Genomic DNA, 14033 nt, shown 5'->3' on the forward strand with positions numbered 1-14033 from the left:
TACATTATGGATCTATTTCCAAGCAAAAAATTGCAACGTTTTAATGCGATAAATTCCCTCTTATTCTCTTCTCTTCGAACATCATGACTGAAACAAGATCAATGTTTATGACTATCACGCCTCAAAAAACAATAAATAAGTGTTTTTTGGTGCTTTTAGACAAAAGCTTACTTGCAATCCATCATAATCACGCAAAAAATTGAGTAGTGAACGTGTTTTTGGCGATATTCGATGAATTCTTTTGTCACGCACTTGAATGAATTGAATTTGATCGGGGTCATAATCTCTTTTGCTTATTGAAAACATGCTGAACTGAAAACGATATATGCTGAATTACTGCACACACAGTGACTATACATATAAGGCAAGTGGGATGATCACTCAAGTAAATGAGGTGTTTTAACTTTAGGTAATGATAAGGCTGTAATCCACTCATTTTCAAAATGATAGAATGGATCTCACTCTTTTTCAATTTTGTTGGAACATTCTTTAAGTGGAACCCACTCAAGTTGCTACGTTGATTTCTCCTACCTTTCAAACTTCCTTATCACCACTGAGGAATGGGATACCTCTGTTCTGTAATGGATTATTATCAGTTTTTTTTCCATTACTGTTCTTGCGTGTCTAGGAATCTATGAAAAACTGGACTATATCCAAGACCTTGGAGTGGACGCAATCTGGGTTCAACCTTTTTATAAATCACCCATGAAGGATAATGGATATGACGTTGCAGATTACACCGGCGTGAATCCCTTACTGGGCACTTTAGACGACGTCAAAAAATTAATAAATGCTACACATGACAGAGGTATTCAGCTACTTTTATTAAATCGAAAGGATATACCGACATTGACTGGAAAGACTTCATAAGATCCAATATATTTTATTTCGCAGAAGCATCGCTAGGTCACGTGATGACCACAAATTTATCATTTCTCTCGTAATATTGTATCATTACAATGATGAATCTCACCAGTTAGTGTTTATCCGCGTGAAAAATTTAGTACCTGCAGGTAGGCACGATTCTCTGAATTTTCAGAGCGTTAAAAACACTGCACTGAGAGTGAAGCTGTCTTTTAATTATACAAAAGTAAATTAAATCGTAAATCGACGGTGTAAGTCGGTAATCACATAATTCGGTTTGCGACGTCGCAAAGTTCCTGTCGTACTTTATTTTTTAAACGGAAAACTGCACAACGGCAATTCTTTGAAACTGCCCTGATTCTTCTTCTCTGTGCGAAGAAAATTCTGCATAAACTTCAAGGATTGATAGCAATGTGTTCTCCTTTAAAAAAACAACATTAAGGCGGAGATTTTCAGACACCGCAAACGAGATATGTGACTGCGGACTTTCGCCGTCAAAATGTAATGTAATAAGTACAATATGACTGTCATTCATTGCATAATATGTTTCATGGTTACATTTAAAGAGTGTCAAGATAGTGCTTTAAAAAGAGAAAACAAGGAGAGAAAACAGGAAACAGGGCTGAAATACAACAATAGAACACCCGAGACGATTGCTAAGTTATAATTTTCTGATTTTGGAAATAACATGCACATACCTGAGAAAATACACGAAACTTTATACCGCGCAGGAAACACAAACTTCAACATTGATGCATCTAAAATAAGACAGCGTTCATACAGTGTCTTTACCATCACGGGTATACTCATTATTCAGAGCAACTTTTACTAAAAATGACAAAAAATTAATTTATTTTAAAAAAATGTCACTTAAATATCTTATGCGTGGTATGCTTGAAAAATGCGTCTTTCATGCGTCGTACACATGGAAACTTAAATCCAATTACTTATTACCCGTATAAGTCATTTTTGCTTGAAAGACTGCAAATTAATCAATATTATTTGTATAGCTCATCATTTGGAAATGCATACTATCAGTTTCTGTTTTTAATTCGCTGTATACATCATTTCTTACCACGTGTCTGGTTTCAGGGATGAAATTTCTGATGGACTTCGTCCCAAATCATTCGAGTGACGAGTGCGAGTGGTTCAAACTGTCGCTGAAACGGGTGGATCCGTTTACTAATTTCTACATCTGGAAGGATGGCGTCCCAATAAACGCTACCCACACCACGAATCCAAATAACTGGGTAGTTCTTTCATTTTTTCTTGATGTTGGGATTGATGCTAATCTGGTCTATTCCAGGAAAGAGCAGGCAATATACATACATATAACAAAGATCCGCACTTACACTCAAAGAAATGTAATCGAGTGAGCTAAAAATGAAATTCAGAGGTCGGTGCTATTCTACGCCTTTACACTGGGGAAAAAAACACATTGGATCTAGAGCTCAGACTCTTAAAAACATCGACAAGAAAAAATGTCCTCGATTCAATCGGATTTTTGCTTGAATCAAAAGGAAATCCGCTCCAATTAAGAGGCTTGGTTCTTGATTTAAGCAAAAATCCGATTGAATCAAGAGTATTTTTTCTTGTCGATGCTCTTAAGAGTCTGGACTCTAGATCCGATGTGTTTTTTTTCCAGTGTATGATGGTTGATGAGCGACTTTTTGAGCATAAAATCAAGTTAATTTCGCCTTATGATGACAGATGAATGTCAGAATGAGCACTTTGCTGAGTGAATTTTTACAAAATTGTTTAGAATTGCTAAACCAATTGTTCAACTCTCAAGTCATCATTCATCGGGCGAATCTGCGCGTTGATTTTCTGGGGTAACTTAAACACTAAAAAGAGACAGCACGTTCAAGATAGCATTATAATTAATTTAATTTTTTAGCTTGTGGTTTGTGAGGTGGACTATAAATAATTTATTGATGATATGGTTTTGCATAGAACTATGTCTAACTTTACTTATGGGTATTTATACATTGGGGGAAGGTTACAGACTTGTTGAAAGTGCGGATCTCTAAAACATACGGTCTCCAGCCCAGGCATTATTTCGTCTACTTAGACCTTTCTTTAGAGACAGTTTATATGACAAAGATCTTTTTAGACGAAATTCGAGGATAAGAGATAGGATAATTTGAAACATTTATTTTTGCTATCTAAATGATTCAAGCTTTCAAACACGAATCAATGACAGGTCTAACTCAACCATTATTGAAAAAGCCTCTCAGAGGCACCGTGAAGCAATCGTGTATTCTGAAGGTGAAAATTCGCACGCATATAATCTTATTTGGTCATCGTATAATCGTATCCTCCACGTGTGCTCTGCATGCGTGATAGTTCGATTCTGTGTTGTCCTACCTAATGAGATTCATTCCTTCCCAAATTCGTCGATCCTAATTAAACTCGAAAAAAGTTTCCACTTGGAATTTCATCAGCTCATGAGCGTGCGAAAATGACTAAAACGCGAAAAATATCGTAACAGAGCATATGACTCAATTTGCAAATTATGTAAGAAACTTGTATTTTACATGAAATTCCAATATGACTTGAGATGTCTACCGAGAAGAAAATTCTGAGAGCTCCACTTCACACTTGAGCTGCTCTCAGACAGGACCCTTGAGAGTGAGAACTTTAATAAAATTTAAAAAGAAAAAAAAAATACATATTGGAGGACTTGAGACAGAACAGTGTGTCTTTGACCAGGAAACATTTGAAGTAATCGTGAATACGATGTCTCATTTATGGAGAGGGACTACTCCGTTGTAAAATGCTCCATTTTTAACCCTCATTGAAAACCGTATGATGGAATTTTCCAAATCTATTTTTATCCTTTTAAGCACATCATTGTATTTTACGTTTCCATGCATCGGTTTATTTGATGTGATTCTAAAACGTGGTCCCTTTCTTTTGCTCTATGATCAGGCTAGTCGATTCACAGGATCTGCATGGACATGGAGGGAGGAACGCAAACAGTATTATCTTCACCAGTTCGCAAAAAATCAACCAGACTTGAACTTCCGGGATCCGAAAACTAGACAAACTGTAGAGGTACGTTATTTTCACGCCACTGGTAAAAAAGACTCGTAACTTTACTTCGTCTAAGAAAATATTAGGAATTTCAGAATCACACAAATCGAAATAAAAAGGCCAGAAATTGAAAATGTTCCAAGATATGCACATCAAATGGACTTTCTGTCGAACGGAACTAAGCGCCAATTTGAGTTCCTTCTGATGATTTTAGAATGCCGCATAGCGCGTTCTGTCAAACGGAACTAAGCGCCATGGAAAAGCATTGTGAGTATAGGACGGAATGAGCCCGACGCCCGGTTCCGCCGCCAATCCAAGCCCCCCTCTACCTTCCTCCCCCTATGGCGCTTAGTTCCGTTTGACAGAAATACGTCCAAAACAATGGTTCTGAATGGAAACACAACTCATGAGTTGAATTTAGTAAGTTTTAATTCGTCAGTGTTACTCTCCGTAGAACTTCGATAAGAAAATAAATACATATTCTGTATTTCTTAATTTTGTGCCGTAGTGGTCCAATGCGATAAATGTAGTCAATGAGGTGTAAAAAGCTGAGTGATTGATTGCAGAGTGCTGTAAAATTTTGGCTCGATTTGGGATGTGATGGATTCCGATTGGACGCTCCGAAGCATGTGTTCGAGGATTCGCAGTTCAAAGATAAGCCTCAAATTCACGACTACCGCACCGTGCCGAATGAGTGGTTTGCTTTAGATCACATTTATACGATGGCGCTACCGGAAAGTTATGGACTGGTCAGAGATTGGGGCGCTCTTCTTAATGAATATAAAAAGAGGGATGGGCGAACCAGGTGAGTCACGGTATTTTCATTTTTTTTTTGGGGGGGGGGACGAAGAACGGTCTTTTCATTGTCTTCAATGGGTCACTAAACCTCGTTTTTTAAATTTAAAATTCTGAAAGTACCAGATGAGTAGATTTCGTGGAGATATATTGTGTATTTTTGGAGCCAAAACGCCGGAAACACCCGCTAGTACATAGTCTAAAAAGTCTAGAGACTCAACAAAATTTCAAACGTGCCGGAATGACGGGAAAATGATGGCAGTTAAGTACCGCGGCATCAGTTAAATCGCTGTGTCTGCTCATTTTCCACTGGTGTTTGTTAAAATAAAACTTATTTCATTGTAGAATTGCTGCGTATTTACTAACAACATAACTGAATGAGATTCGATTCATTACTTCTGAAGATGGACTTTCGAATTTACTCTTGTTTTTATATACGAGTAGTAGGGAGACATTTGACGGAAGTCGTAGAAACCTGTGCTCGCTTCTGATTGGCGCCAGATGATATCATTCGCTTCGGAGCTAAACCGGGGCGTTTTAAATTTGCGGAAATGTTGCGCTTTCTGAACGGTGTGTTTCTCGGTTTCGGATTTACTTCTTCACGATTTTAATGCAAGCGTCGTGTTTTACACGTCTATTAGCTTTGAGATAATGTATCTGCAGGTCTAAATTCGTTCATGGCTTGGTGACCCATTATTTGAATTTGCAAAAGTGTTCCCCAGTTACCACTTTTTTCCACAGTTTCAATCACTGATTTCTTTACTTTCGCGCAGAACCATTTCTTTACTTAACTCTGATCTATTTTGGTATCAGCTCGTTCACTTACGAGGATAAAATATAAAATCCGTCGAAACTTAAAATTGATTGAAATGCATGCCGCTTGATCCACAGGATTTTAATGACTGAGGATTATGACAGCCCCGCAGTCTTGATAAAATACTTAGAGAACGCAACATCTCCAGGGGCACAAATTCCACTCTATCTAACGATGACTGAGATGTCATCCACAACGAACGCCTCAAGGTTGGACTGGTGGGTTCATAGTATGAGCGACGTTTTCCCGCAAGGCTACTTCAACTGGGCGGTAAGACAGAATGATTTCAAAATGAATTTTTTTTAATTTCCACAATGATACGACCATTAAGGATTATATACGATATTTCCGTTAATGATGCAGAGTGTTTAGCGGTAATCCAAGATTGTACGAAAGGTCTAAGAAAATGTACGAAGATTGCGCGTAGAAGGCACAAAGATTCCGCGGATAGAAATCTTAACATGTGCTACAGGAATGTGCGAATTTAAAATGAAGTTAATTAAAGGTAGAATATTGACAAAACAAGAAACAGTTGGAAAATGAACGCATTTTAATGTTAATGCTAGTTTAGGTTAGTTTGTTGACAATTCATCGATATCTTACCTTCTGGTGATAAATAAAGTGAAAAGATTAAATAATTGTCGTGGGTATAAAGAACTTTCCTAACTTTTCCAGGAGAAATATTTAATTTTGAGAAACAAGGCCACGTTGAGCTCCATTATTGGATGCCCCATTATTCTACCGCGCATTCGAATAACCGCGCGAATTACAGTGCGGCCGCGTGAAACGTATATTAGCGCCTGCAAGGCTGCAGGAATACTTCACGCATCGCGCCAAACAGTGCGGTCGGCGTAAAGCCAATACTAGCGCCTACAAGACCGCATGAATACTTCTCGCATTGCGCCTAACGCAGTGCAGTCGGTCACTTGGTGAGGAACGCATATTAGCGCCTACAAGACTGTAGAAATGCTGTAGGTCTGCGTGTCATCATGCTTGACTTTCTGCTTTAGTTTTTAACATAAATAAAGGGAAAATATGTATGCTCATTGTAACGCTTCAGAAAATCGGATGATATTTAATTTTTGTTTTTATTATAAGAAAATATAACGAAAGAAAACATCGCGTCGAAATTTTCGATAATCTTATTTGAGATCATTTAAGTGAACTGTGAAAGAGTGCATGTTGGTTTCTCTCTGCAAAATGCAATCCCAACGCTTCAAATTTCCAGACAGTCTAGCAGCCTTATAGGCGAAGGCAAATACCTAAGTAGGATTTAACTCAATGAAACCGCGTTCGATAAATTAGAAATTTTATTTTAATTTATCACGAATTTTTGTTTTACAATATTGCGATGAATCTCCGTCGGTAAAATCGCGATTTTACTGCAAATTTTTGTGATGAAATCGCAACTATTCCGAGGTTTTATCCGATAATATTGCGATAAAATCAACGTCGATAAAATCGCAATGCATTCTCTCATCAAATTGCAACTTATAGCAATTACTGCTACTTAAGTAGTTTTTTTCTACATTAATCATCTAAGAATATATGAAAATGTTTGGCAGCTCGACAACCACGACAATCATCGAGTGACCACGAGGTTCACCCCGGAGAGTGTAGACGCGATGAACATGCTGACCCTTCTCTTACCCGGAGTCGCGACCATGTATTACGGCACAGAGATCGGAATGCCAGACATCAAAGTTCGCCCTGACCAACGGCAGGATAAACAACCAGGCGCCGGCGCCACCGGCGATGACAACGATTCCCGGGACGCCTCTAGGAATCCGATGATATGGGATGACTCTGACATGAGCAAAGTCTTGGTTATTTGGACGTATTTCTGCCAAACGGAACTATGTGCAATAAGACATGAGCCCCGAGACCCATGAGAATATATGCATAACAGGGCCCACGTCCTAATGCACATAGTTCCGTTTGGCAGAAATACGTCCATTTTTAACCAAGAAAGCAGTGAAGGCAAAAATTACGGCGTGTTTTTTTAGATGAAAAATATCGCATTGGATACTCATATCGAAACTGCACTCGAGTGCAATACTTTTCCTTTAAAAAAACCCCACCTTTGTTGCATGGCATTTTTTTGCCTTTGGTGAGTGAATTCTTTAGTACCCTCAAAAAAAATTGAATCAGTGAAAACGAAAACACACCAACTCAGTAATTGTAAAATGCGCAATTTTCATTGGAGACAGTCAGTTTCATAAAGGTCATTGAAATTAAGCATATGTTCCAAATTGGACTTTTAAAGTGTTCATAAGTACTTACTTAAGGCACCAAAAATCTTTTTCTTAGACTAACTTCACCTTCTGTGCAGTTTTGTATGTGTCTTGATTATTTTCATTTTTTCAAGTTGGTGTATTTTCGTTCTTACTGATTCAATTGCGATCTCAAAATTCGAGAAAAATGACGAGTGGCTGAAAAAATGGAGTCAACCGATGCGATATATCGCATATCGTTCTGACACAAAATATGACATCTAAAGATAGTCCGAGGAAACTTTTAGGAGGGTCCGAGAAAGACGTTTGGCCTCCCTCACTAGCTAACCGTGCCGTTGAGAGCGAGATTGTCCGGTTCCTCAAATTGTATTTCTGGGATTATTGCTCTCTTCGCGGTTTCATGACAGAAAAATCATCAATGTCTCCATTCTGTAGACTGCAATTTAATTGCATGAAGATGAGAGTCTTGTTACAACTACTAACTTACGAATAGTATATGACATTATTTACTGACATTTCAGGTTTCACAACAGCTAAAAAACCATGGCTCCCAGTCACTCCAAGTTACTATCATATCAACGTGAAAGCCCAGCAGCAAGACCCCCACAGTCATCTCAACATCTACAAGCGCCTCGTCAAATTGAGGAAAACTCATATAATCCAACACGGCGATTTCGAAACATTTGTACATAGTGAATGGGTTTACATATTTACTCGGTATGTATACCCCCCCCCCCCCCCCAACAAGTGCAAAGCAATTAATTCGATTTTTTTCCTCTGAATGGAGTTGAGTTGTTAAACAGACTTTCCTTGCAATTATGTGGAGAGTCCTGGTAATGAAGAGATACTTTTTTCATTAATACTGATATTTGTTTGTCTGAGTACCGTCCACTACATAATGTAGAAAAATGAACTTAACATTCCACATTGAGAATGTCTTTGATTAATATCATTGTGCTACACAGAAGAACGATATCATCCGTTATAGGACATTTCCTCGACTATGACGTGTGGTGCGCGGCCAGCTCGAAACGGCACCTACAAACCTAAGGGGATACTTCACGCATTGCGCAATGTTGGAAGTATCCCCTTAGGTTTGTAGGCGCCAGTGCGCCTCTCGCACTGGCAGCACGCCGCGCCGCCGTTCCGCTCTGCGTTTGGCTCTAATATTTAAACTGGCGGAGTCAGCGTTTTTCAACTCATTATTTTGAGATGGTTGCACAATCTGCATGGGTTACTCTCATTTAAATTGATGAGGAAAAAATGCATTATAGGAAAATATACTGTGTGCTTCGTAAATATTAAGGTGGTTCGGTGTCAAATTTAATGATATCCACGGCACTTTCATTTTTGGCGCGTATACGTAGTATACCGCCTTTGCGATCGTTTCGACCCCCCACTCGATACAATAACCGAGTCCCTTAGTTCCTTACCGAAAAGTGACTACCGCGAACTTCTGAGATTTTCCAAAGCCTGTAAAAAGTTTATTTATCCGTCAATAATTATGATTTAAAGTTGTTTCTCATTCTGGGGCTCTCTAGTTTACGTGCAGTGAATACCAAGAGTCTACGTTACTTGGTTTTTTTAAAAAAAGCCGAAGAGTACGACGCGCTGATTTAAAATATGCATATATAAGCAGAAACAAGCGAACTGATTCGAGGATGGCTGATCAGGTCGGCACTCGTTGAATGAGAATTTCACTTCTTCGTTTTGTTTAAAACGTTGCTTTGACAGATCTCCACAACCCTGTTAAGATTTTCAAAATTTGGTACCCCTTGCTCTGATAGCCGGGGCCAGCAGGATAGTGGTAAGTGCAATCTGTGATGAGCCTCGAGACTCATTAGACCATGTGCTAACCGTGGCCCATACAGAAATTCACTCCCCTATCAGGCCAAAACAGTGCACAGGCAGGCACAAAACCCAGGTAGTGTCCCGGTCCTGGCTCGGTTCGCCGCGTCGCTTCCCAGCTGAAGAACAAAAGGCGACCCTCGCGGTCCTCGTCACAGTCAGACCTAATTACTTTCACTCGATTACCCATTTCACCGTCACGCTGGGATCCATCAAATTTTCGAAAAAATTGTTTCGCGAGTACTTAGCAATTTTTTCCTTACTCTCCGTTCAAAGACGAATTGAAAGAGGTCTCATTCATAAAAATCGGCCGAATAGAAGAGAAGTTGCAGTATTCGAAATTCGAAGAAATCAACGAAACTTCTCCAAACAAAAAATAAAATGAAGGGGAAAAAAGAAATGTATAAATTACAATTAAATATAATTGACCTCAGAATTTGGCAAGCAATTCAACTATATAACGGAGAAAAAATTGGGAGAAATTACAAAAAATTCGCCTCTTGCAAGGGGCTTCCTTGTAAGAATTTTGATCTGAAGGCAAGGATTGAATACCAGCGCAATACACCATACAATACATGGTGTGCCTGAACGAACATTTTTTTTGTGTTAAAATCGAAAATTCTTTATATTTTTTAACTACAGTGTCTCTTGAGTCGTTTAAGCCAAAAAAAATTCCGTCAAGATTCTGGAAAGTAAAGGCGCTTTAAAAGTATTCTGGGGCTATGTATCCTAACTGTGTCCACACATGGTTTCTGTTCAGCATATCCATGTGTAAGTATTTTTACACGTAGAATCTAATTTTCACGTCAGGGAGTCGACACATCTCGATTTTTTCGATTTTATACGGAAAATTGATGGTTTTTCGGGATTGAAATTATTATTTTTTCATGAAAAATAAATGCACCCAAAATGACTATAGCATATTGATTTTTATATATTTGCACTCACGAAATTGGTTGGTAAATTCAACGAGTGGGTGCATCGACTTGGTATATCGAGTTTCTGCAATTTTTTACGGCAAATCGGTAGATTTTCGGGATGTAGATTGCTTACTTTCAATTCATGAATGAATAAAGCATGGACATGGTTGAACTTCTTTGCATGGAAATACGTTTAAAATAACAAAATCAAGACATATCTAATGCAATTGCATTTATAATGAGTCAATTTCTTTTCAATAATATATCGGGATTTATAATAGGTACCGGTGATTTGGATATTTCAGCCCCAAAAATACCTTTAATCGACTGTATCTTTCAGGAGTTCGACAGAATTTTTCCTTTCTTCGCTTAAATTATTCCGTAGCACTTTTCTTTAAGAATCTGATAAGATATTGCTGGGGGCAGATCAAAAAACTTAAACTCGTTCGAATGGCTTTCTACATTCACAATACACGGTCTCGTCAAAGTGCGTCGTCGAAGAGTTGGATCGTATGAATGCTCTTGTTGTGCTACTTGCCTATTTTGAAATCTCTGTAAATGAAAACTAAAGGGGTTGCTATGTGTGAGTTAATGACGCGCCTTATCAACACATTGTGTTGGAGTTCACTGCTTGTTTAATTTATATTTTGTTCTTTTGCCGGGCTGCAGCGTGGTGTACATGCAACCAAACGCTTAAAATTGGACGTATTTGACTCTAAAAGATCTATGTGCGAATGGGTTAAAACCAAAAATTTGCTAGCTTCTTGATTTTTTCTTCCTTTATTCATTATTGTATGGTTCCTTTCAACACAACCAAGGCTCATTGAGATTAATATCTATGCCGTCGCCATCCCTTTGAATAAACTTTTTTAAAATATTTACCACGTTTTAAAAATGTCAATCTTTTTAAAAGAAAGTAACATTTCCATTAAAAAGGAGAAAAGAGCCGAAAAGAAAGAAGAGAAAGAAGTATATTGTACATCGAAAATTTCAAGGATAGAAATAAAACCAGATATTAGCTAATGAAAATTTGAAAGATGAATCAAAAGAAGAAAGTAACATTTCATTAAAAAAGTAAGTTACTATAACAACAGCTCCTTCTATCTCAATTTTTTCATTTTGATGTTGTCAATATAATTTTACATACGGACTAAAATATGAAGCTTGCAACAAGTCACTGTTGCCTATTTTACGCGTGGATGTAAACTACTGGGCAACATAGGTAGGCGCACAAAAAATCGTTGACAAAATGTCCGGAGAATTCCAAGGGTTCAAAATGAAAAGGGTGTCATCGTAATATTGAAAGTGATGAAAGGTTTGGAAAATAACTTTTCAACATTCAACTTTACAATCGCAAGATGAGAACTATTTACATGCATTCCCCCATTTTTGATTTCTCCAATGACAACATCAATATTCTAGTGAAATGATATTAAACAACTGTTCATGATGATATTCTTTTGAACCTCTAGATCTTTAGACAATGAGCAGATTGCAGTGATTTTGAATCTCGGGTCAGAAAGCGAAGAAGTTTGCGCTAAAGGATCAGCGTTCGCCCTACCTGATACAATGTTCGTTCATACCAGCAGTGTGAACTCAGGATTCAGTTTTGGGTGAGCATGACTATAGTTTTATCATTTTATCCTCTCCCGTAAATGAGAAGTTCAGCACTTAACCATTAGACGCTCAAGAATGTTTTTATCCGCTGAGTTCATAGTCTGGTCAAATCATTCCGTATTTAAATATATGGATTTTTATTTCCAGTTTTTGAGGGTAAAAAATACTTTTTTTTCTTCTTTTTAATTTTCACCCTTACAATAAAATGGCGCTTTCTCGCACGTGAACTCGCATTGCTTTTTTCTATGCCTCCAATGAGCTAATTCAGTAATTTCTAATTTTTGCATACATTGCAAAACTAGAGATTGCACTTATTGCACTGGAATTTCCCCACTGGAAAATTATTTTGAACAATATTGATCCACAAAAATCTAGTTTGAAGTTGGGTATTTCGAGCCCCATTCAAACGCGCGTTGCCGGGTCATCCAGTTTAGATATCCCGGTCACGCACCTTGTGGTCTAATCACACCATTACCACGTATGTACCGCTGATTTCTTGTGCACAATAACGCGTTGTTTCCTTAAGTCAATTCGAGGCTGATTGTGAGACTGGGCAATGCATAAGTCTTTTTCTTCTTCTCGTGTATTATGGATATTTGTGCAGATAGGTGGCTTTTTGTACACGAAATAACAATTGCGGTTCCCCATTGCAAAATGAAATTCATTTGATGATACCATTTTAAAGAACGGGAGTAGGGAATTCAGATCTCAAGTTACGCAATAACGATGCAATCATGTTTCGTGGGTCCCCGGGTGTTAACTCAAACTCATCTGCCGTGTTTCAGGAACAAAGTGAAGATCTCTGCGGAGGATGGAGCGCCCTGCCTGAAACTGAGACCATACGCAGGAATAGTCTTGACTACAAATCACAGCGTTGCGGTGTCTTGCTCTTTATTTGTTCTCTTTCTTACTTTTTGTTCAAATCTCTTATTGTAAAATTTCCCTCTTTAACACCTGCGATAATTTAAGGTTTATCTGTTCAGCTATGCCCAGGGTTTGCGTAATGAGGGCTGGTCAGAATTTCTCTGCTCAGTTTGACTGTATTTTACAGTAAGGAGCAATTAGTTTTCGTTCATTCTATGGACAACTTAGGTGCTATCAATTTCTTTATACAAAGTATGCGTTTTGTAAAGCAACGTTTCCCCGATCGAAATAGAACATCGATGCTACTGTTTAGAATTACCTATTAAAATTAAGAGTAGCTTTTACTTTTTGATCACCATGAATAGCGAACTGAGTATCAAAAAACTCTTATTCGATACGCTATTCGCAATCTAGCTCAATGAAACAGAAAAATTGCCTCTAGATTTTGATTAACAACCCTGAACTGTCTCATTCCTGTCCCTATTTGATCGGCTCATTCTGCTTGAATAAACATACTTTGATGTAGGTTTGTTAGCTATGACGTACAGTTGCCTTAATGCCACATGCGTAACCTTTTAAAGAGTTTGTACCTGGAAAAAATTAAATTCTAGTCAAATGTACTGGGTCTACAAAGAGTTTTACTGTGATAGTAGTAAGTATAGTAATGTACCCTATCAGTCTTTTTCTGTTTTAATTTTAGCCTTTCTTCTCCAGGTCGTGTTTTAGTGTTATAATTATGTATGTACATATATATGAGCGTCACGCAATCAAAGTGCAAAGTGACAGAGATACTTGAAACTAATGTATTAATGGGAAAGTGAAAAGGAGAGTAATAGAAAAAATATGGCATGGATTGACTGTTTATTGCATACATTTAGTGTTAAAGTATAAGAAAGATTTAAGACCGTTTCATGTTCCGTTTTAAAGACATCTCGTTTACTACATAGAATGACATATATGAAAGATTCACATGTATTATTTCATCAATAAAAACTGGAAATTATATTCTACAATGATTTTTTTCACTTTTCTCTTTAATTT

General features: G+C 37.8%; 1 protein-coding gene across 2 annotated transcripts; it reads left to right on the forward strand.

Moving 5' to 3' along the window:
* Window positions 1-602: 602 nt before the first annotated feature.
* Window positions 603-13983, forward strand: LOC109033992 (maltase 1). 2 transcript variants are annotated; one of them, XM_072305129.1, is made up of 8 exons: window positions 603-808; window positions 1957-2114; window positions 3796-3921; window positions 4467-4705; window positions 5587-5779; window positions 8265-8460; window positions 11984-12124; window positions 12914-13983. In XM_072305129.1, exons 1-6 carry the CDS (start codon window positions 706-708, stop codon window positions 8325-8327), a joined length of 882 nt encoding a protein of 293 aa, XP_072161230.1. In that variant the 5' UTR covers window positions 603-705; the 3' UTR covers window positions 8328-8460; window positions 11984-12124; window positions 12914-13983. The 2 variants fall into 2 exon arrangements, with proteins under 2 accessions (XP_072161230.1, XP_072161229.1); XM_072305128.1 differs by lacking the exon at window positions 12914-13983 and adding an exon at window positions 7075-7619 and having other exon boundaries at window positions 11984-12125.
* Window positions 13984-14033: the final 50 nt, after the last annotated feature.

The sequence above is a fragment of the Bemisia tabaci genome, chromosome 10 (assembly GCF_918797505.1).
Source record: "Bemisia tabaci chromosome 10, PGI_BMITA_v3".
Taxonomy (NCBI): domain Eukaryota; kingdom Metazoa; phylum Arthropoda; class Insecta; order Hemiptera; family Aleyrodidae; genus Bemisia; species Bemisia tabaci.